The sequence below is a fragment of the Passer domesticus genome, chromosome 14 (assembly GCF_036417665.1).
Source record: "Passer domesticus isolate bPasDom1 chromosome 14, bPasDom1.hap1, whole genome shotgun sequence".
NCBI classification, from domain to species: Eukaryota; Metazoa; Chordata; class Aves; order Passeriformes; family Passeridae; genus Passer; species Passer domesticus.
In genome coordinates, this window is record NC_087487.1 from 2809095 (window position 1) to 2832819 (window position 23725).

Here is a 23725-nt window from a genome sequence, read left to right on the forward strand (position 1 = left end):
TTTTCAATGAATTTGCTAATAAATAATGCACACCTTCTGAGAAAGTTTCAGTCTATAGCTCTGGAATCTATACCCTGTAATACATAATATTAAAGATTAAAATGGTGACATGAGACACACAATGTTATTCTGCTCACAGTGCTTTTCATACTCTGATTCTATGCCAATCCCCACCCCCCAGAAAAGCAGTGGCAGCGTTCCCTGTGCCCGTGTCACCCTCTCCCTTCTGCCAGCACCAGAACTGATGCAGGCAGAAGAGCAGGGATCTGATCCAATTCTCTACATCCTCCACAAACACTTAGAAAAGCCAATGGAAGGGCACAGCACCCTCCCTGCAGTGGCACTGCCAGCTTGAAACACTGAGGCTAAACACCAAAATAGGATTAACACTTGGCTACGACTTCATCTCGGCTGTGCTGCCTATCTGGCCAAGCACATTTCTAATGGAAGGCTCACAAATCGATAACAAAATACCTGGATTTTCTGCAAGGTGAGCACTGACAGCCCACCACTAAAAATTCCAATCCCAACAGCACTGGAGCATGCTACAAACTGCTAAGGTGTCCTACCACAGCAAAAAACGTTTCTGGATGCAGTTTTCCTTTATTTCCAGTTTTTTATACTTCCTTCCTTGCCTGTTTTCAAACAGGAACATTTGGCTTTATAAATCACTTTTGGAAATATTTCATCTTCTTGTTAACACCCAGCTTTCCTCCCTGCTATGCACAACACTACAACAGCCATAATGTCAAGTAATTATTCAGTTATTTAAAAGATGTGTGGGTGTGGCATGTGGGGACATGGTTTAGTGGTGGCCTGGGCATTGCTGGGGAAATGCCATTAAATTCATTGGACTCAATCTTGGAGGGCTTTTCCAACCTAAATGATTCTGAGATTCTTCTGATTATTTTTTTAAAGCAACATGACCTCTCTTGAAATTTTGAAGACAAGTTAGACTCCACTTCTCAATTTTAAAAGCCATGACAGGCCTAATGACTTTAATGACTTTTGGCAGCCTGTTCTACTTTTAGAAGGAACATCCAAACACCTCTATTTGTGGCTCTCCCTTCCTCACTACAGTTACATGATAAGGTTTCAATGCACGAACCACAGAGCCGTGTTAAGAGAAGATGTTCAGGCTCATTAACTGCAGAGGAAAGCCAAGAAAGATGAAGCTTATACAGGGTTTGACTCCATCTCAGTCCAAGTGGAAGCAAGCTGTGGGACAATTACACTGAGAACTAGGGAATGAAAAAAACCTGGAAGCTGCCTCCAAGTGCTCAAGTCTGTTAGTGATGGCAGGAACACAAAGGTGGCTCTGCCAAAAGGAAGATGAAAGAGGAAGAAATGGAACCAACACAATCAGAGCTGGAGCTTTTACTTCCCAGGCAATGCAGGGAGCAGTGCTGTATTATAAATACACAGTCTAAAATACAGAAAGATACTGTATCTATCCACAGTGTCATATAAACATGAAGACAAACTGAGATTTACCACGGCTCAAAATACCATCATAGAATACACAACAAATAAAGCAAAACTTGTCCAGAAAAGCACTCATTAAATGGCTGGAAACTCCATGCAGAACATGAAATAAATGGAAGCTGTAGATAAGCACAGCGTCTCTTCAAAACCACATCAAGTCCAACTGAAATGTGTCAATAGGCAAGAAACAGCAGCTAAGGCTCCACTGGCACAGCCCTCAGGCTGTGAATGCCCAGCACACAGCGTGCTCTGTGCTGCTCGCCCCGGGGTCAGCAGCAACACTGGACACATGTCACGAGTTAAAAACACATCAAACAAGATAAATTCATCAAAGTATCGTAATAATAACAGCTGACAACTGTGCTGCCTACTGACACATGCTCTGACCCAGTGTCACTAAACCTGACAGCTTCAAGACATCCAAGACAGGCAGCAGACAAAAACAAAGGTAAAATATATTTGCACTCCATAAATATGAGCTAGAATTAAACCCCTTTGTAAGTTACACAAATTTCTAAGCCAAAAAGAAAGTTAAAAAAACAAACAGATGGCAAAGTCCAACAGAGCTAGACTGATGAAGCACTGAAACCCCAAAGGATATCAAGTACATTGGTGCCTACTAGGAGAGACAAAGTGAAATTTTAAGGGATCAGCAGGCAGAAGTACAAAAACATGGGGGTTTAAGGTAATAAAAAAACCAAAACATAATAAAAACACAGTAAGATTCACACCCATATACATAACAATTAAATTCTGATCTAACTACAACAGACAGTAGTGCACAAATTCTTTGAGCAGACAGATTAATTAGCGGATAATTTAATCACAAAACTGCTTTCCCACTTTTAAAAGACCTCCAAACAAAACTGCATGACTAGAGGATACCAAAAATTATCACCAAGCTGCCATGCTTTGGTGAGACCCAAAAGAACCACATCATCAACAACAGTCCATCACATGAGCCAAAACCTCTGCAACGCACTAAGGAAAAGAGGATCAACAGATAAAAATGTACAAATGAAGACATTCAGGCTAAGCAGAATATCTGAATTTCTTCAGTGGCAACCAGCACCAAGGCAGCTGCACAAACAGCTCCACAGCGAAGAAAATTCACAGCTAACATATGCAGAACAACACATTTCGAGGGGGAAAAAGCTCTCTCAACTGTACAATTCACTGTTTCTAAATCAACTTAAAACAAGATTTCTCACTGGAAAACCACGAAAACTTGAATGTCAGAGGAATAGGAAAATAAAACATTGTTATATGACTGAATGACATTCCTTCCCAAAAATGCCACATTCAGTCTTGGTCATATCACAAAAGCAAACCCAAAGCTGAACCAGGAAAGTTCAGATACTGGCAGTGAGAACCAGATGCCATAAAAAACCACCTAAGTTTATGTATTTGGACCCCAGTGAGTTCCCAAGGTGGGCAGTCCTGTCCAAACTGCACCTTTATGGATTTAACTGTAATTTCTTTCCTACTCATACACTCAATCCCAAAACATGCAGAAGCAACAAGTGGAGTGATAAGTTTAGTGTTGATGTAAAAAAAAATTTAAAATTCCTTTAGAGTAATTTATTACTTTTCATTAAAATTAAACTTCTCCTCTTTTTGCACAAATCAAACAGCTTGTGGTTGTTACACACTCCAGGGAATTCCCAAAATCCCAAGAAAGTTGAGCAGCAGAACATTCCAATTCTTTCACTGCCTTCAGTAAGGGCAGCTTTAATGAGGAAAAAAATATATTTTAACTGATGCAAAAAGGATTTATCATAAATTGATAGCCTGCTTATTTTGTAAAATTAAGATGCTCCTCTGCATGAATATGAAATGGTAAAAACTCTGGAAATTAAAGCACCTAATAGACCACATAAAGCAGGCTTTCAGTTTTCCTCCTGAACCCTGCAACTGTACACATACAAATCAGGCTTATCTATTTATATGGAATTAATCAGGATTACCACTTTCATCTTGGCAATTTCACTGGAGGACGAAATCAATAGCACCCAATCAGTAAAATATGACTGTTTCCACTGCGCTGAGGCATTTTCTCTATTAAGGACTGTTCTGCCTTTTTAAAAAATCAATAGCCTCAGGCATTATGTTTCAATATGGGAGACCCAGAGGGGTATTCTGGCAGGACAATCCAAGCAGCACCAAGCATTTGAGGCAGCTCTTCCCTCTCAGCCCAGAGGAGCAAACACAGACCTGTGCCTCCATGGCCATTCCCAAAGGCTGCACCGAGACTCTGGAGCTCTCGGGGGATGAACATCTAGTCCACAACCCTTGAAGGAAGGTAAAAAAACCCCTCTGGATCCAGCATGGAAGCTGCAATCTGGGCCCTGCAGCCACTGAGACCCCTACAAAGCAGCTAAGCCAAAGTGGAGTTTCCCTCCACCAAGTGACATCCCCAACACCGAGTCCTCATGGGAAACCAGCACTAACTAGTTACCAGCAACAACTCCAGTTATACCTCCTCATAGGCAATGCAAAGTGCATTTAAACAAACTGCATCTATGAAACCACTGCATGTTTAAAAAAGTTGGCTACAAACATTTTACACACCAAATTATCTCCATGAACCTGGTGATGACAATAAAATTTGCTTTCAAACGCCCCGCGACACTCAGGCTGATTTTGCCCAAGTTAAATGTTTTTATGGCTTGAAAGCAAAACTTAAGCAGAATCTTGCACTGCTCCTTGTGTAGTTTTCCTAAACTCCCACTTCATTTCCTCACTCATTTATTGTCAGTCTCCTCCTCTTGGCCATGCAACAAACTCCAGTTAGGTGCCTACAGAGTCCTTAGACTTCTGTGACAATCTCTGGCTGAAGGTTAACCTCGTGTAAATCACAAGGGCATTTTATCATCAGGAACAACCAAATACTCTTATTTGCATAAGGAAATATCTACCATATGTAACTTCCTTACTTACACTGATAAGTTAGCACAAGGTAACTAAGCCAAGCTTTTTTTTTGTTTTTATGACACTTTTTGTTTGCTGCTTTTCACCGTGATGAACATTAGGCACAGGTGTGTACACACCTGACAACTCTGAAAATGAAGTGTTAGTTTATTAGGAAAGCTTCATAAGCCAGTCGAGTAATTTTCTTAGATGACTAATAAACATGCAGTGCAAAAGCCATATGCAACCTGTCCATATGGAACAGGAATATCAAGCAGGGAGACCGGTGCTTAACTGACTTGGGACGTAACCGAGACCTGAATGTTTCTGCTCTATTTTTAACTTGGGATATAATTAGAAATAATCAAGCAGCACACACCAAACAGAAACAAATGACAACCTGCTGTTTCTAGGGACCCCAGCTGATCTGTGCTGCCATCCTTAGCTTTCCATACCCCCGTCACTCCCCAGGAGGAGCATCCCTGGCAGCAGCACCTGGATGCACTTCCCTCCCAGCCTGCTGCTCACAGACCCCTTCAGTTCTGGGCTCCTCCTGCAGCTCCAGGCCCACCAACTCTGCTCTGCTGGGACTTCCCAAACCAGCAGTTTGTCCTCTAAAAACAAAATACATATCGATTCCAAGGACTTCAAGAATACCAGGGAGAGACAGAACAAATTTCCTGCTTCTGAATAATCTCATTTGCAATCTTAATGGTGTATACAGGCTATCACAGCTCTCCTATTAAAATTAGGTGACACTAGCTTCATTTTTATTTCTAATAATGCAATCTGTATAGATCCAAGTTTTTATGCTTATCTCAACTCAGTTACAAACAGTTATAGGAGGCAGGATTTAGCTTAATTTGATGCTTCTTCCTGATTTGTTTTATTCCCTCAGCTAAGTGAAATGTTGTCCCAATTCTAAAATCAGCAGCTCATCTTGCCTTATCTGCAGAGCAACCAACTAGACAGGAAAACATACTAATGTTTGCAGATACACAAATAAATGAAGTTATACAGTTTTCTCCTAAAATAATTCAGCTGCACTCTTTTCTTCTTCAGAGAGCCATGATGAGCTATTTATAAATAGGATCAAATGTCCCTCCAACACACATGACTCCATACAAAGAATATGGGCTTCCAAATCTGCAACTTCTGCTCATTTCTGGCACTTTTAGCCACACCAAAATGGGGTGTTTCTGCATTAAAACCCCTTGATCTGGACATAGCAAGCAGCACTTCAGCCTTGACAAGGAGAGCTGTGGGTCCCACAGCCAAAGCCCTACCTGGACCTACAAACCTGGTGTTCCTCTGCCTCTCCTGCCCCCAGCAGCAGCCTAAGGAGGCTCTTCCAGTGTCCTGAAGAGATCAAGCTTCACCAGGGCATGGAACAGAGCACAGCACTACCCCCCCCACACCTGAACTCCAACACGAGAAACCATGAAAGTTCTTTTCATGCCATGGAACATCTGCACCCAGCCCACTCTGCTACGAGCACCTGCCCATATAAAAGTATGTGGAACATCCTGTATTTAAGAAAAACTACTAGCAATTAGATGGGAAATAGTGTGAATTAAAATGAACTCCATCCACTGCACATCCTCTTTATTGAGACAAAGAACTCAGAGAGCCTTTCTCCCTTTCCTGTAAGTAACAGGAACAAACACCCTCGACAGGGAAAGCCCAGCTCCTGGTCCTCCCCAGGGATCCCACAGGACACATCCATGGACACAGCACAAAGGCACCTTCCAAATAGAGAGAGAACTTCCAAGATTTCCACAGTGATACTCCTAAATTCCTGCTCTGATAAACAGCTCCAGTGAAGGTTTTATTCCATATCACTTCAGCACATCACCCCCCCCCTCTGCAGACTTCATTCACATATTTGGCTCCAACAGACAGAACTTCACCTACTAATTTGATTTCCTCAAACAATAAAAGATTATTTTAAACTAGCAAAGAGAGACTAACACAACCATAAGACCACTGTGCTGTCAGGCGAGCAGGAATATCAGAAAAGAATCACCACGTGGCAAGATTTTACACATAACCAAGTAACTTATCTGTTACACATGTTCTGCAGATTTTTGAGTCAAACTGCAGTATTTTTCAAAAGAAAAAAAAATCTACTTCAGATCTGGAATCTGCAAAGTTTGTACTGTGTAAGAGGATAAATAAAAATATTCTCTGTCAACAGGAGTCAGCCACATGGTTCCATCAGTGGTGCCCAAGATGAGAACCACCGTGGAAGATCCTGCCTAATGTGACTGGAAACAGAACAATCACACCATTTAATGTCAGAATTCAACCATTCTTACTTTCCCGAATTGCTAACAAGTTGCTAAAAAACGCTCATTTGACCAGCAGCTTTTTCCATGTTCCACTTGCGCAGAGCTCTCTCTTAAAATACCAGGATTCAATCAACCTACAGGGGGTATTATTTTTTTTTTTTAATCCCAGCACTCAGCATTCAAGACCAGATTTTCTTTCAAGCATCCTACTAGCTTATTGCTGGCAAGAAGGAAATAAAGAAGTTACTTTTTAAAGGCAGCATTTGGCATAACGAGCAGATAACATCTCTGCAAAGCTAAGAAGGCTTCTGTGGTATTAATGGTCTCATGCAAGGGCTTTTGAGAGAGCCTTCTCCTGCCTCACCTGGGCGAGATTACGTTTTCCGTAGCCTATAAAGAACCAGGATTCAATCATGGACCATTAAAGACAACAATGGTAAAAGGTGTGAGAACTACCGCGGCTGAATCGCTGCCAGACCGCTCATTTCTGGGCTACTGCGGCAGTTCCCAGGCAAGTTCCTCTCTCTCCACAGGTTGCCGGTACCGAGTCCGCGCCGCTTCCAGCAGCCCCGCCGAGCCGGGGCAGAGCCCGCCGGTGCCCAGCTGCCCTCGGGGGTAAGCGGCAAGCCCGACTCCCCTCAGGTGTGCCCTTCTCCCCTCATTGGCGAGCTGCAAGCCCGACTCCCCTCAGGTGTGCCCTTCTCTCCTCATTAGTGAGCTGCAAGCCCAATTCCCCTCAGGTGTGACCTGCTCCCCTCATTAGTGAGCACCAAGCCCGCTTCCCCTCAGGTGTGCCCTGCTCCCCTCACTGGCGAGCTGCAAGCCCGCTTCCCCTCAGGTGTGCCTGGCTCCCCTGCCCGGTACCAGCGAGCCGGGAGCACAGGTGGGTGAAGCGTTCAATCCCCCAACAGACGGGGCTCCAGGTGTCCCTTGTTCGCGGGGAGGCACCGCCGGCGCTCCCCGAGGCTCGCAGTGGCCCCTGCTGGTGCCCGCGCGGGGGGAGCGGAGCGGGCTCAGCCCCTCGGCACCGCTCGCCCTGCCGGGGCCGCCCCGGGCCCCGCCGCCCCCCGGACCCTCCGCGCCCGCCGGGGTCTCGCCGCGCTCTTACCCGTCAGGAGGCTCCGGGAGCCGCTCCGCGCCGCGGCGCCGGTCGGTGCGGTCTGCGCGAAGAGAAGGGCGATGCACAGGGAGCCGAGGAGCCGCCGGGCTCTCCGCGCCGCCATCGCTCCACTCCCCGCGCCCGGCAGCCGGGCTGCACCCAGCGCCAGCCCCTCCCCCGGGGGGGCTCCTCCTGCCTTCCTTCCCTACCGGGCGGGCTGCGCGGAGGCGGCGGAGGGAGAGCGGCGGGCGGGCGGAGCGGCCGCGCTCCCTCCCTCACTCCATCGCGGGCCGGGCTCCGCCGCTCGCTCGCTCCGTCCCTCCCTCGCACGGACCCCGCGGGGCGCGCGCTGCCTCCCGCCCACCCCCGCCTCGCGCATGCGCGCGCTCCTCCCCTCCCGCCCCCGACCCCCGCGCCAGGTGTGCGCGCGCCCGCCCCCCCCCCCGCACGCGCGCCACCGCGCCTGCGCGTGCGCGCGCGGGGGGGGCGGGGCCGCCGCCCTCTCCTGAGGGGCGACGCGCTGCCCCCCCCCCCTCCGGTCAGGCCTTCGGTGCGAAAAGTTCGTGGCTTTTGACGCAATAAATCCATTTTTTTCACTTTTCCTGCACCGGCCCAGCATGGGTGCGGGACCTGCGCGTTTTCCACGCGTACAAACATGGAAAAGCAGCCGGTTCGGCACCAATCCGGGTATCCCCGCTATGTGGCGAGCCGGAGGGTGTGGGGAGAGGGAGCCCTGCTCTGCCATGGTGCTGGTTACCAGCAATCCAGAGCCGCCCAGAAACCCGAAATCGAGCTAAACGTAGAAAAATAACTTGCGGAAACTTGTTTTCTTGGGGAGCGACTCTGCTGCTCTGTTCGGGATGTCGCCTCTCCCAGTAAACATGCTTCTCAAAGATAAATAACGTGAAGAAAAGGCCAGACATGCTCCGAAAAGGCAAATGCAATGTATTTTCATCCTCCTGGCGGTAATTAGTTTTATACAGCATTTGCCATTCAAATCCAAATCACTGGAATGCCGCATCGTTACCAGCCCTACTGCCAGATCCAGTCTCCTTAGAAAGGACACAATAAAAGCTATAAATATACATTCCCCCTTCAGTAATCATATGGTGTGTACCCTGATATTTTTTCCATCTCAGTTTGTTTCCCACTAAATTATATTTTTACAATGCACACGGTGTTTTTGCTCATTTTATTATTGACTAATTGAATCATCTCTTTCAGGGCATAAATTACATGGGACCAGGGCTGGAGGTAACCAGGAGAGAACCAGACCCCAAGGACACTGCAGGACATGAAACATGAAACATCCCCTGCAAAACATGTTGCAAAACATTTTAAAACGAATTTTAAATAATTTGTTCCAAAAATCCAGGCTTTTACGCTGGTTGTGAGACTCCCGTTAAGGAAAGTTTCCCTTGATAACCTCGGTGTGTGTGGCAAGGGTGTCCCTCTTGTTGCAGGCAGCTCTATATTCCCGTGAAATTCTTCTTGATCCAGCGGGATTTGCAGATTTGTTTATGGAGAGGGTTTTGTGCGAGGCAGAGGCTGGCAGAGTGTGCAGTGCCCCAAACGCAGGTGTGGATTTTGCCGTACAGGGATGCACACAGCGAATTAAACGCTGACGTGACTGCAGAGCACCAGCTAATACAGGTGTCTGAGGCGTCTCTCCTTGTGAAGCTTGCTTCATTATTTTATGTTTCTGTCAGGAAACAGGGGGTTTGGCCACTAAAAATATCCCGGGGCATTTTCACAATGCAATAATTACCTCCTCAGAAGGATGTTTGGGTTTCTCCAGCTTACCCTTGCCGAGCTACGCTGCTATCTGATATGCCACAAGGATTACCAGCAACCAGCTGCAATTTATCCTGAAAATGGAAGCGGTGATTAAAAGGCAGGACTAGTGTAACTCCTATTAAAGCTGGTTAGCAATTCCCATCATAAAATCCTGCCCTCATTCACGTTTAATAGGGCCAGACTAACCACTGGGCTGAAATTTAGGCATCTGAAGTTCATACCTTGGGTTAAATTATAAACATTTCTCCTTCTGTTCCTTCTGTCAGGGATTTTCTAGGCTGAAAATGAGAGTGGTCACTTTGCCAGAGGTGTTCCCTCAAACCCCACTATAAAACCCCCCCTGAAAGTCCTGCTGGTTCTTGGCAGGGGCTTCCTGGCGCTTCCAGTCCCCAGCAGCTCCATCCTCATCACAGCCCAGGGCTGTGGGATCCGAGCTGGACCTGCAGCCCCAGTTCCTGGCTGCTCTGGACCATGCCATGCCTTCAGGTAGGAAGGGCAGACCCATCCTTCCAGTCTTCTTGGGAAACACAGAGCAGGAAGCTCCTTGAAAAACACACAGTGGGGACAGGAACTGGGTCTGGGACAGGTAAGTTGGCAGGCACAGAGGCTCTGGAGAGAGACAGGTTCTCCTGGGTGGTGAAAGGGAATGAGGAGCCAGAAGGAAAAACAGGTCTGCCTGGAGGGAGGGATAAAGCAAAGCTCATAAGAAAGAGTCTGGAAGGCAGGCTGCTGGGAGAAGCCTTTAAACCAGAGTGGAAATGGGAGAAGTTGCTGGGAGGAGGAGGACGTGCAGCCTGGCAGGACTGGGAGCTGTCCCTGTGCTCTGGTCACGGTCTGAGGGAGAGCTTGCTGGGCTCAGAAGGGGATCAGATGGAAGAGCTGGAGTGGGGCAAGGGAAAAGGGCCCCAAGCTGGGTGTGGGGAGCAACAGGGCCTGTGGGAAGAGGGAATTCACTAGAGACAGTGATGGGAATGACAGAAACTGGGGGAGGGAGGCAGAGCAGAAAGGTGAGCATTTGGGAATGGGAATGAAGACCACCTGGAAAACAGCAGGCACCTGAAATACACTGAGAATGTACCTCACCCCTGGAGTGCTGGAGCTTGTGCCAACCTTGACCTTCCTCACAGAGGGAAATTCCACATTGCTGATGGCCTGCATCGATGTCAACTCAGCATTACATTACTGGGGTTATCTCCACTTGGGAAAGAAGTACATATTCAATAAAGCACCAGCACTCAGGCTGCACAGTAACACACTCCCCAGTTATCAAACACCAGGATAAAGGCAGCCAGTGCAGGAGGATATGCCAGGCTCAGACACTGAACCAAGGTCAGGGAACCCAGGCAAGCACCTCAACAACCTCCACCTCATTTACTGCAAAAATCAGATGTAAGTATTTTATGCACCTTGGGAGGAACTGCTGGGCAAGCAAGCATAGTGCTGTGGGTGGGGCAGGTGACTACTGTTCCCAGAAAGGATTTTTGGCCTCTGGAATCTGTGGGATGCAAAGCAGAGTCCCTAAACAGAGCCTGCCCAGCGCTGCACTAATTGTGCAGTCAGCACTGCCCAGGTGCCTGGGCTGACATTTTGAAGCCTGACTTGCAGAAATGAAGAACTCTTGCAGATAAATCTGCAATAACTGAGAATTTATACAACTTCTGACTCAATTAGATGCCTGGCCATGTTCTATTTTCTGACAAAATCAGGCCATTGAGTATTTCTAATTGGATCTCTGAAATGAAAAGATATTTTTTACTATTCTGTCTGTACACCCGAGTTCCTCGTCTGTAAAATAAGGGCAACACCAGTTCTCACTACAGTGTTGAGAAAATGAATTAGAGTTTGTGAAGCACTTGGATACCATAGTGATGAGTCCCATGGAAAAGCTCGGGAGGAAATGAATAAATCTGTCTTCAGAACAATATTTGAATAGTCTGCTGTAAATAAAGCACGGGCCACACAGTGAACAGCGAGGAGAAAATAAAATTATTACTTAGTGAGCACAGTCTATTCTGTACAATGAGTGAGGCCAGGAACCTGTTGAAAGAACAGCGTGTGATCTAATTAGAATTAAATACTGTATCATAATGCAAATGCATGGAAGGGACAAATTACAGTTGCATAGGCCACCTTAATGTTGGTATTTCTAAACTTTCAGACTCTTGAATTTAAAAAAGAACTCCACTGTTAGGTGCAAAGGTGTAATACACATCTATAAATGATTTCCTCGCCCTTTAATAGTGGGAGACAATATATTTACCTCCTCTACCTCAGCCACTTAAGTGGAAAAAGTGGTTTTCTCCTCTTGGAGATATCTCAGCCGTACAGCCAAGATTTAACGCTGTCATTCACACGTTGACATAGAGATTTAAATCCAAAATTTACCTTCTTTGGGAGTCTGTGCACGATCATCAGAGACAGACTATTCTCCAGAGAGAGAGCCAGAGGAGGACCTTCATTTCAGTGATTCAAATTTTGTGTTTTGCTTGGAGTGCTTCCCATTCCGAAGCAGCCCCCTGGTTTTGGTGCAGAGGCAAGGTTATGGAACAACAACTCCCCTGATCTTTGTGACTCCTCAGTCCCGAGGCTACACTGAGCTTTCCCAGCTCCTGCTGAGACTTGGAGCCGCTTCAGAGCGGCTGGAAATTGCACTGGGTTATCTGTCGCCCGCAAGAAGGGTGATGGAATTAGGATTGCACTGTTCAGTGCCACTCTGGTCGTGCCTCTTTTTCTCCTCGTGATTTCTCTATTGCTTAGCAGGATGTGAGGTGACACTCAATCGTTACACCAATTTATTGTTATCCAGAGAATATTCCGTTACCAGGCATCCTCTGGCAGCTGGTAAAGGCAATTTGGGATGAGAAGGGGCTGCAGCACAAATAAAGACGTGGCTCGTTAAGTTTAAGACTTAGAGCTATGAGATACCTTCAGCTTAACCTGCTGTGCTGCCTCCCTTGTGTGAGGCATTGCCTCCATCCATGGGCAACATCTGGCACATGGCCTGTCTGATTATTCCCAATCTCCATCCTGATTCCAGCACCAGTGCCTAGCAAGGTGTGCTGTCTTTCATCCTTCAATAGCGGATAGATTTATTTTTTCATTTATTTTTTACATTTATTGGTCACAGATGTGGTTTTGCAAACTGCTCTGAGGTTAAAAGTCATCCTCTGCACTTTGTCCAGCAAATTCTAGGTTAGCAGGTCATATGCCAGAAACCCTCCAAGCCCAGCATATACTTCTGGCATTCCTGAGGTCAACAGCAGCTCCAGCTCCTCACGGGAATCAGGGAGGGTCATAAATGGAGGCAGACCTTCCAAACACTGAGGTGAGTTCCCTGAGATGGTTGAGAGGAAGGTGGAGCTCCTTGAGTGCCAGGTGACAGAGTCTGAAACACAAACCAGGCAGTTGGTGTAAAATGCTTTTAAAGGCTCCCCTTGCTGAGCAAGGGACTGCTGAGGTCTAATCCAATGTTTGTTTATTTAGGGTTTTCAGAGGTAGATGGAGGGATCCTAGAATCCAAAATGCAGGGTTTACTGGAATCCAATCCTCAATTTAAAAGAAAAGGATAATGTACTTGTTACCAGGAAGTGCATAATGATGTGGGATATGGGTCTCTGGGTATCCAGAAGGAGAGAAATGCAGGTAACCCCCAAGGGGAAAGGCTGATGTTACTGCAGTCAATGGGATTTTTGTCATCCCTGTCAGTAGCATGATTTCATCTCTGGAAGCCTGTCATGGCATGACACCGTGCCACAGGTGCTCACAGTGACTGCATTTTCCTGTTTTGGTGGTTGTCATTAGTCCTTGTTCTCAGATGAGATCATTACTGGGGACACACTGACCACTTCATTCTGCTTCCCCACCGTCCATGCCTTCACTTTTCCAGTGTCCCACATCTCCCTGAGCTACAACACCTGATCTTTGGACTCAAAGACTCTGCACATCCAGTAAGAGAGGAGACAGATGGTCCATGCCCTCTCGTGCAAACAGGATCAGTCTCCTCTGCATCTTAAAAACCACAGAAGCCAGGCAAGGATTCCAGGTGGTGTTTATCCCAAAGCTTTTCCAACAATCCCACAAGAATGTTAATTACTGACACCAACAATCTTGTTCTCATTCATATAATGCCTGCCTAAAGGTCTTACCTGAGGTTGTGTTAGACACCGTAGGATCACACAGGAAAAGTGCAGAGGGGTTTTAGTCCAGGGTATCCTGACAGGAAGTCAGAGCCATGGAGAGGTGTTGGAGGTAGAGCCAGCAGGGCCACCCTGCACATCTCCTGAGTCCCAGTGCTCTCTGTAAACACTATCACATTTTCTCCTGTGCCAGGGGAAGGGAGTCTGAGAGAATTCAAAGTGAGAGGAAAACTGTGGAGAGGAGAAGGGATAAGAACAAAAGGAAAAGAATGATGCTCAGGACACAGAAATGGTCATTTGCCTCTAGGCTTGGGAAATCAAAGAAATAACCTTAGACCAACAGCAGAGGATGCCTGGAAAACACAGCCCATCACTCCAGGGATCCCAGCACACCTCAAAACCTCACCTCTGCCCATGGCAGGAGCCAACAGCAGCACAGCCTGGCCCTTTGTGTGTGATACCTGAAAGGTCAGCTGGTGTTGGGTCATACAGCTGGAGTCACATGTGTGGGGGAACTCCTGGAAATGGAAAGAAAAGGCCTCATTATCTGTGAGAGATACAAACAGATCAGCCAGAGTTAGATGAGCAACTCCACATAAAACTTGAGACCAAATAGACTTGGCTGTTGTGTCAACACCTACAACTCCCACAAGTGTCCTTCCTTTTGGTCTGCATCTCAGACTGTGATTTTAGGTGTTTAAAACTGAATATACAGAAACAATGATTCCAGGAGTCATTGCTTGGACATGGTGGCTGAATTGTCCCTCTGCTTTAAATGGCAGGAACTGGAGGCACAGAGTGCTATTAGAACCTTGAGATGGAAGAGTAAATATGAGCAAAATTACCTCAGTTTGCTAATTCAAGACTTCAAAACCAGTCATTGCTATGATGTAGTGAAGACAGGCACAATGAGCTACAGAAACAGGAAGGAATTAAGACACTGGACAATAGGTTGGGACAGGGAGAGAGTCCTGTTTGCTGTAATAATCTTGTTCATGCATTCTCAGACAGCCCTTTAAAGTTATAGTTTTGGCTTTGCTTCCTCCAACTGGAATGCTCAGACAAACCTCATCATTCTTTCAAATGCTATGAAGGAATTTCCTATAAATATAATGGATTTTTCATGGAGGAAATATTGGACTTCTTAATTTTTTCCATGTTGTCTGACAAAGGGACAGGCTTGAATGGTTGTAAATTAAACTTTTCAGAACAAGACCTGGTTTACAAAGGGCTTCCATTCCACAAGTTCATAGTGTGCCACAGAAGGATGCCTGGAGCCCTGGCAGATGCTTTTGCCACAGGATCTGTGCACTGTGATCATGGTGATTCCCAAATCACCTTCCTGCCAGGAAAGGTTGTGCTCCAGCACCTGGGAACGCTGCAAAAGTCTGGACAAGACCTTGGTGATGTAGCTGTCAGAGGAGAGCATGGAGGTCTCTTCCCAGAGAGCAATAGCAGGGTGCAGCCCTGATTTGCTAAGGAGAGAAACAAGTTTCTGTTTCTAAGGAGAGAAACAAATTTTAAACCAGCAATTCTTGGTTTAAAAGCAGAGTTATTGACTTGTTATGCATATGTTCTATTTTTAAGTCATTCTAACCTCTTGCAATTCTTAAGCATCTTTGAAACCGGGGTGGATTAGCCAACATTCCTTCCTACTGTGACCAGTGCAACCTCTTACAGTCTGACTCTTTCTCAGCTGCAGGACTGAGCAATATGTGGACACGAGGACAGTTTAAAAAGCAAAGAACACACTTTGTGCCAAGGAATGGTGCTGTAGTGAGAGCTCTGGCAGGGAAAATGTGGGCAGCCTTCAGACAGGTGAAGAGTCTGACTCCTCAAGCTCCAATCTGACACTTCTCACAGATATTCATTTCACTTTTTTTGCTGCTGTTTAAACTTCCCTTCAGGGCAGCACTTCTGCAAAACACCACCTTTCTCCCACCTTTCCATGCTCATCCCAGGGGACTGGAGGTCAAAGTCAGGAGAGCAAACCAGGGGCTCTGATGGGATGTGGAACATGGGTGATGGAGCTGTGAGCCCTCAGATCTCCCTGACAGGTCTGGGCACTTGGCACGTCAGGATTGCTGGGTCTGCTGTCACACAGGGGTTCTACCACTGGTGTTATTCCCTCAGCACCTGAGTGACAGTTTAAAGTAAAATTACATGAGTGCTACAGGCTGCAAGCCCTGCCTGAGCCCTGAAGTCAGACAACTTGAAACAACAAATATGCCTGGATAGCAGTTCCCTAAGAAATGTCATCCTTCCACTGCTGCGCCGTTCCTCCTAACGGAACCTGACGGGACCTATCGACTGCAGCGGAAGTCATTGATTCTGGGAAATATGAAATGTGTCTCAGAGAGGTCAGAACGTGACTCTGTGTCCAAGGGAGACAATAAGGTGTTCAGAGGCACTGAACGGGGCAGAGGGAGCAGCAGGAAATGCAAGGTAGGGAGTTGACTCCAGCAGGGATCGGTGGGGTTTGAACACCAGCGCCCCAAGGCGCTGATCCAGGTTCCTTGTGAGCAGAAACCACCACAGTGTAAATGTTGCCCAGGCTGTTGCTCCACCTGCTTCCCTCTGCACTAATACATATTTTTTAAGGGATGCTCTTAGAAGGACCAAAAGTTGAAATGCATTTCCTGCTCCCATAGTGGAAGGCACATGCTGGCAGGGGAATCTGGGAGGAAAATGCTCTAATGGTACACAGGCAATGGAGATTTTGTGCACAGGCAAGATGCCTTCACATTCCCAGAGGAATTCAGCTAAAAAACATCACTGCCAGAAACTGGAGAGAATTCAGATGCTTGGAACAAACTTATATTGCTAAAGGTGGGGAATTGGTCAAGAAAGATGTTCAGGCTATCTGAAGTTGTTATCTGAAATGTCCTTCGTTTCTGAAAGCACAGAAGTGTAGGTATTCAACAAAAATCAATTCCTCAAAAAGACTCTCCTTCCGTGACCAAAAACCTTTGGTGAGGGCTGAGAAGAAATTGAGGTTTGTGTCTGTATCACATGGACATTTTGATTCCACAAAGCAAAGCAATGGTATTTTTCAGCCGTGAGCCCTTTGAGGCAGGTAACAAATAACAGAGATTTGACAGAGGGAGAAAAGCTTTCTCACAAATCTCCTGTTTTCCCAGTCCCAAAGGGCTGCAGTCTGCCTCTGACCCCTCTTCCATGCTGCTGCTCAGTCCATCATCTGTTGGGTTTGTGTTTTCAGATGGGATTCCAGCATTTTCCTGCTGACCTCCAGCAATCAGTAGCACTCAGCTGCACCTTCTGGGGTGCCATTGCAGTACCCACCACTCCTGAGGCTGCCAGGACATTCTGGAACCACTGCCTTTGGAGAAGGCAGCACAGGGGACCACAAGGAATGGTGTGACTGACGTTTGTTTTTATGTTTATTGCTACTACTGCTGTTAACGTGTGGTTTTTTTTTTTCCTAAAGAGCAGAGTTCATGAATTATGCTCAGCTTAAAAAGAAAGCTGTAAAAAGTACCAGTGAAAGAAAAAACTCGAAACACTCCTATTCTCTTATTCTGACTTTTTTTTTAAGGTTCTGCATCCAGTTTCAGGCAAATGCAGCAGTGCCTGGGGTGGTACCTCCAGAAAGCTCCTGAAGAGGCACCTGCTGTGGGAAGGGAGCAGTGGGAGCTCAGACACAAGAGCAGTGGGCTTGCTGTGAGCAGTTTCTGCACCAGGGAGAGGAAGAACTTGGTCCTGTTCTGGGCTACAGGTGGCTCTGACACAGGAAAGGTTTCACTAATTCTCAGTTGAGACCAGTGGATGGTGGCTGTCCCGTTAGAAGTGACTAAGGGATATTGGGAAGAAATTCTTGGCTGTGTTTGGTGCTGGTGCCCTGGCACAGGGTGCCCAGAGCAGCTGTGGATCCCTGGAAGTGTCCAAGGCCAGGCTGGACAGCTTGTGGGAGGTGTTCCCACACGTGGCAGGAGGTGGAACAAGGTGGTCTTAAAGGTCCCTTTTAACCTGAACACTTCTGGGATTCTGTGATCAACAATGTGAGAATGCCAGCACAGCCTGGAACAAATCCCTGTTCAGAGTTCCTGGGGGGGTGGGGTGACACTGCAGCAGGAGGGTGCAAACCACAAAGATAAGTGAATGTTCAAGTTGTACACCAATTTACAAACTTCTAGGAACTTGATTAACCCCAACTAAAAGCTACAGGCAGACTCTGGGGATTGAGCAGTGACACTGCTCTAAGTCAGCTCCCACAGTGGGGATTTTCCCTCTGACCAAACAGCTCTCTTGTTCAATGTATGGGGAAACAGAGACAGTGAAAGAGATGGTGGGAAAAATCAGCAGCATTTACAGTTGTGTTGGAAAGCCTTGTTCACATCAGAACACCCTCCCCATGTACCTGAACAAGAGAATGGGGATTTTTAAAATCAGGAAAACCTGCACAGGGTACTCAGTAAATCTGAAAGGAGAACACCCACCTTAAAGCTTATCTCCTGTATGGAATTTTTACCTGGAGTGCAGCTGACACCAGAGGAAAGGGTGAAAAGGCTTACAGCTCTGAGAGAGATAATGACAGAACTGACAGCAGTGGACCCTGCTGGGTCACCAGAGAAAGGGGCAAAACACAACCCTTTGTGATTACAGTCAAACACAAATAAATATGTTGGAAAAGAACATTCTCTATTTCCTGCAAGCAGTAAAGTTTGGGGGGAAATGGCCTATGACAAATATTTTTCTCTGCTGGAGGCAGCAGCAGGGCTCTGACAGGCACGTTGGAAAACAGACCATACGTTTGTGCATATTCAACAGCCCCACTGGGAGACATCATTTCTCAGGCTGCCATTGGGGTTGTGTTTGGCACTTGAACTGTTTCGGGGGCTTTGATAGTCCAGGATCTGTGTAGAGGATGTTTTGTTCTGAGGGAAAAGAGCACAAGCACATGACCAGAAGCTCTGATCAGCTATTGAAAGACCCAGACCAGCAGAGCTCAACAACACAACTCCTTTGTAATGGAAATGCCATACCTAGGCATGAAATTAGGAAAGCAATGTGTACAAGCTGGTTCTGAGAAGATTGAAATCATCCCCAGTATTCCTGCCCAGCAGAAAATGATGCAAAGTTAAGACACCTCTGAGTGGTGAAGTGTCGACCCAATTTAGCTGCCCAAGCAATCAATGACAGATCTTTATGAGTGTTCAGGAGCCCTAACACACAGATCTTCCCAGGGAAACTGAAAGGAGCTAATTAATAGCCCAGATAAACAGAATGAAATGCAAAGCCAGACATAGATCTTTACAGCCCGGTGCTGACTGTGCTGAATTCTCTCCTTGCACTCCCAGCTGACCCCAGTGAGGCATCAAGATTAATGCTTATACAAAAAGCTTTTGCTCTCCACTTTTTGTAAAGCACTTGCAGACTCTCTACTTGAGTGTTTCACCTGGCTGCAATTAGAGATAGTTTAGTCTTGACTTACAGACTTAGCTGGGTGAAGTTTTGCTCTCCCCATCCCACTTTGAGCACTCTGAAGTGATATCTCTCTGTCTTTGCTGCTGTGGCTGCTATCCCATAAATGAGACTGTTCAACTCCAAATTGCTCAGCTCCACTCGTGCCACCTGTTTGCAGTGTGCTTTGGGACCCTCTGGTGCCCCAAACTGCAACAAGGTGGTGATGTCACTCAGAGTTAACACACGAACCCTGGGCAGGAGATGTTGAAAAGTCATGGGAATCCTCCTTGTTCCCAAGAGGTGCAGCACAAGGGCCCTCAAAGGAGCTTTAGGAGGAGTTCCAGGGCTGGCCTTGAACGTGGGATACTTCCTGGACAGTGTACCTGGGGTTATTTGTCCTTTTCAAGAACAGGTTAAGAGATGTGAGCTTGCTTTGGGGACTGGGCTGCTCCAGCCATGGGACACTTGGACAGCCCAGCAGAAGCAGCTCCTGCCCTCTGCCACCAGACTGAGGCCATTTTGATCCAAGTATTTTAGGGAGAAATACCAGTCAGTCTTGTCAGCAGGAAAGGCCTTTTTGGGAAGACATCCCTTCAAGAGCTTGGAGATGGCAGAGGAAGAAGTTAAACACTGAGGGTTAAGAGTGTGCCTTGCACAGGCAGCTCCTGCAGCAGGGAAGGCCAAGAGCAGGTTTTCCAGGATCATGATTTTGGACTAAGGTGCCCAAATTTTGTGTACATTTCACTTCAGACTCTGCTTGGATGCAGCCTTAGATGTCCCTTGTTTTTCCAGTGGAGAGCAGCAATACTTCCATGGTGTTTCCCAGTGCCACTGCTAAACTAGTGATCCCTCTTCAAGAGCCAGGGTGGAAGGTACAGCACAAAAAATCTTCATTTTTAACCAAAGTAAGGTGAAAGAGGACATCAAATAACAGCATCAGCCTGAGAGCACTGGGAGGATTCACAGAATCCCAGAATGGTTTGGGTTGGAAGGGACATTAAAGTTCATCTCATTCCACCCCCTGCCATGGCAGGGACACCTCCCACTGTCCCAGGGTGCCCCAAGCCCCATCCAGCCTGGCCTTGGACACTGCCAGGGATCCAGGGAGCCACAGCTGCTCTGGGCACCCTGTGCCAGGGCCTGCCCACCCTCCCAGGGAGGAATTCCTTCCCAATATCCCATCCAACCCTGGGGTCCAGAGAAATGTGAGATGCTTGAGAAAGGTAAATCTCGGGCTCCAGGGCTGCAGCTGACCTTGATTTCACTCCTCAAGTGAGGAGCTCTCCTGGCTCCAGATGGAGCCTTTCTATGTGGAAGCTAAAGATCATTAAAACCTTCCAGAGGGCAACAGCCAACATTCCCCTTTCTCCCAGCTCCCACTTCCTCACACACCCCCTTGACTGAGGAGAAGGAGCAGATTCTGCTTGGCCTGATTTGGAAGGCAGAGACAAACTCCATTGGGAGGGATCTGGAGTTATCCAGCTGCACCTCAGTCTTTCCTGTCCCATCATTCTAGTGACCAAGAAGTCCTGGAAAATAAATAATATTTGTAATTGTTGGGTTATTCCTCTACACAAATGTAATCTTTCTATCAGTGCTGTGCATAAGGACATGCAGAGAAAACAGGAATGTTCTTGGGATTGGAGACCAGTGGGCAGAACATTTTTTGCAGGCCCACACAAAACTTTTGGGTTGTCCCAAGCCAATGTCCCAGAAGGACATCAGAGTCAGCACTTTCACTGCTGAAATTACCCACAGCCAAGACAAATACATGAAATATTAGTGGGAATATTGAGAAATAACAAAAACTGGTGCAGAAACCACAGTGGAATGTGCTCGCAGGGACGTGCACAGGCACAGCCTGTCCAAGGGACTCGTGGTCATCCACGGTCCCGGCTCACAACCTACAGCCATTCCCTGAAACCTTCCACCAGCCTGAATTCCTTCTGTACAAAGGGAGTCTCGTGGCCTGTTTTAAAGCTCTAACAAATTCATTTTGGTTGGATTTCAGCTTCTCTCCTGGACTAACAGGCCTTTGGGAAGCTGTGAAGGTCATACCATCATTGTGGGAGAGAAAACTGTTCCCCTGTGACATCCCCCTTGCTCTGTGTCCACAAACCCCAGGGTCCATCACACAGCCTTAAGTCTGCATGCAAAGAGCCAGCTGGAACCTCTGGAAACCTGGAATGCTCATGAGATTGAGGAAGGGGGAAAGCACAAGCACTGGCCCCTTCTCCAAAAGCTGCACACCAAGATCCCAAATCAGTTCTTATTCCAGCACTCAGGAACTCACTGGAGTCAGAGCTCTGGGATTTAACTGCTGCTGGAAAAGGAGGAAACTCCTATTTGCATGCACAAAGATTGTGAGTTTTCTTCCTCCACACCAGTGGAAGTTTAATCCAACAGGCCCCTTGCTGTGTGTCCAGTGGCCTGGTCAGCACAGGTGAGCACAAATCCAGTGGAAAGACGTGGGAAAACAGCCTGAGCTGGAGATGTGCTCACATAGCTTCATTTAGATCTTTCCTGATGGGAGAATTGAGAACCAAAGATGTTCCCACCAAACCTACTCATCCAATTACTGGAGCACTTTGAAAACGTGATACGGATCAGAGGAGCAGCCTGCGCTTTTCCCAGGACACAACAGCAGTGTGCAGACACTGCACTTTTGGGAAGCATCAGGAACCAGACACAGGAGCTTTGTGGCTTTTCTTCATTGGTTCTGACTTGCTCTGACTCCTCACCTGCTCACCATTAGCACCCCGTGGTGCAGTTGTGTTTGACATCCCTGTAACAGCCCCTGATTTATATGGCCTCGCACAATCCCTCCTCCTCTGTGCAGCCTTGGGAGCAGCAGAACAGACATTCTGAAATGGAACTCCTTTGAATCAGTCACTGCCAAAGGAGCAGACACCTTCAAAGAGCATTATCTTTGTGAATCAAACTTCACCCTTCCCAAATGATCTCTTTTTTTTAATGAAATGGAGCTTTTGGGGTTTGGCAGAAGTGGACAAATACTCCAATGGGCAGACTTAAAAAAAAACAGGTGAAAGCATGACTGAGATTCAGTCACAGAATGAAAGAGAGAAAGGATTCAGGGAGAAATCCAATGTGCTACATTCATCACTCACTCATTCAATTACAAGGCTTTGAGCAACTGTGCAATGAAGGGAATTCAAGCTCCCCATTTTATGGTGTACCTCTGATGCTTTTCCACATGGCACTGCAGGAGATGAGCCGTGCTCCTTTCTGTACCCATTCTCCACAGAAAATCTGCAAATCATCACCACTGATGTTCCCTAATTTAGAATCCATGTCCCAACGTTCTCTGCCTCCAAAGCATGGTCACCACTGACTGCCCTGCTTGCTTTAGGAGTGTGGTTTTCCTTTGGTCTGATGGGAACACCATGATTATGTGCTGCACGTGCCAGAGAGGCAGGGCTGGGTGGGGAAGGAGAAGGGAGGCTTCAGCTCACAAGTGGTAGTACCTATTTTTGGCTCCCAGAGCCAGGCTGTGCTTCTCCCACTCTGTTTGGATGCTCCAACACATTTCACTGGAGATGTCACCAATCCCAGGCAGTCACGACAATCTGGGGTGCTGGGATTCAGCCTCGTGGGGGTGGGAAGGCAAGCAGCAATTTTTCTGAAGTCTGTGGCAGGAACAAATGGATTTGTGGTGACTGTTATTTGAATATCAGTATTTAGATGAGGCTATTTTTCAGTCTGAACATACCATTAGAACACAGAAGATCTACACCTGGAGCTCCCTTCCCTTCCACCTGGCTGCAGGGGAACCTCACCTCTTCCTAAACTACCAGGGTGAGGTTTTCAGATCTGCTTAAACATCTTGCAGAACCAAATGCCCTCTTGCTCCCCACTGCCTGGGACACATAAAACACAAAATACAGCTTCCTGGAGTGAATTATTGTCCTGAGTGTGTTTTACATACCTACAGTGCTTACTGGGGGTGCACAGGATTTTCCCAGAACTCCAAGTATTACAGTTCCCACTGTTGTTAAGTGACAACTTATTTGCAGCCCAGAATTCTGAGGCAGCACAAGCCAAGGTCTGTGCTCACATCACCTGCTGCAGGTACCCCCAGGAGGTTGTGAGAGCCTCCCCTTTCCATGGCTGTGCTTCAGCCAGGTGAAGGAGGAAGGCCAAAAACTCTCCTGAAACTGAACATTTCACCTGGGCACCTCAGTCTGTGCTAGAGGGGCTCCCCACAAGCAGCCCACCCTGTTCCTGCCCCCAGCAGCCTGTTCCTGCCCCCAGCAGCCTGCTCCTGTCCCCAACAGCCTGTTCCTGCCCCCAGCACCCTATTCCTGCCCCCAACAGCCTGTTCCTGCCCCCAGCACCCTGTTCCTGCCCCCAACAGCCTGTTCCTGCCCCCAGCACCCTGTTCCTGCCCCCAGCACCCTGTTCCTGCCCCCAACAGCCTGTTCCTGCCCCCAGCACCCTATTCCTGCCCCCAGCATCCTGTTCCTGCCCCCAGCACCCTGCTCCTGCCTGGCACCATGCCCTCAGCCCTGCAGCACTGAGCAGGGAGGGGACACAAAGCTGTGGCTGCCCATCCCTGGAAGTTT

General features: G+C 47.3%; 1 protein-coding gene and 1 long non-coding RNA gene across 14 annotated transcripts in view; both read right to left on the reverse strand.

The window, feature by feature from the left end:
• Positions 1–8156, reverse strand: part of NEO1 (neogenin 1) — a 173645-nt gene extending 165489 nt beyond the window's left edge. For 4 of the 7 annotated variants that reach the window (XM_064389450.1, XM_064389447.1, XM_064389446.1 and 1 more), the window contains exon 1: positions 7795–8156. In XM_064389450.1, the coding sequence (XP_064245520.1) occupies positions 7795–7909 (115 nt within the window). In that variant the 5' untranslated portion in view covers positions 7910–8156. The remainder of the gene's footprint in view (positions 1–7794) is intronic. The other 3 variants (XM_064389449.1, XM_064389451.1, XM_064389452.1) reach the window with 2 other exon arrangements.
• Positions 8157–9962: 1806 nt separating this feature from the next.
• The window catches only part of LOC135280984 (uncharacterized), a 103472-nt gene continuing 89709 nt past the window's right edge, over positions 9963–23725 (reverse strand). For all 7 annotated transcript variants that reach the window (XR_010347779.1, XR_010347778.1, XR_010347780.1 and 4 more), the window contains 2 exons: positions 22628–22789; positions 9963–14236 (listed from right to left, as the gene is read on the reverse strand). This is a non-coding gene — a long non-coding RNA (uncharacterized LOC135280984). The remainder of the gene's footprint in view (positions 14237–22627; positions 22790–23725) is intronic.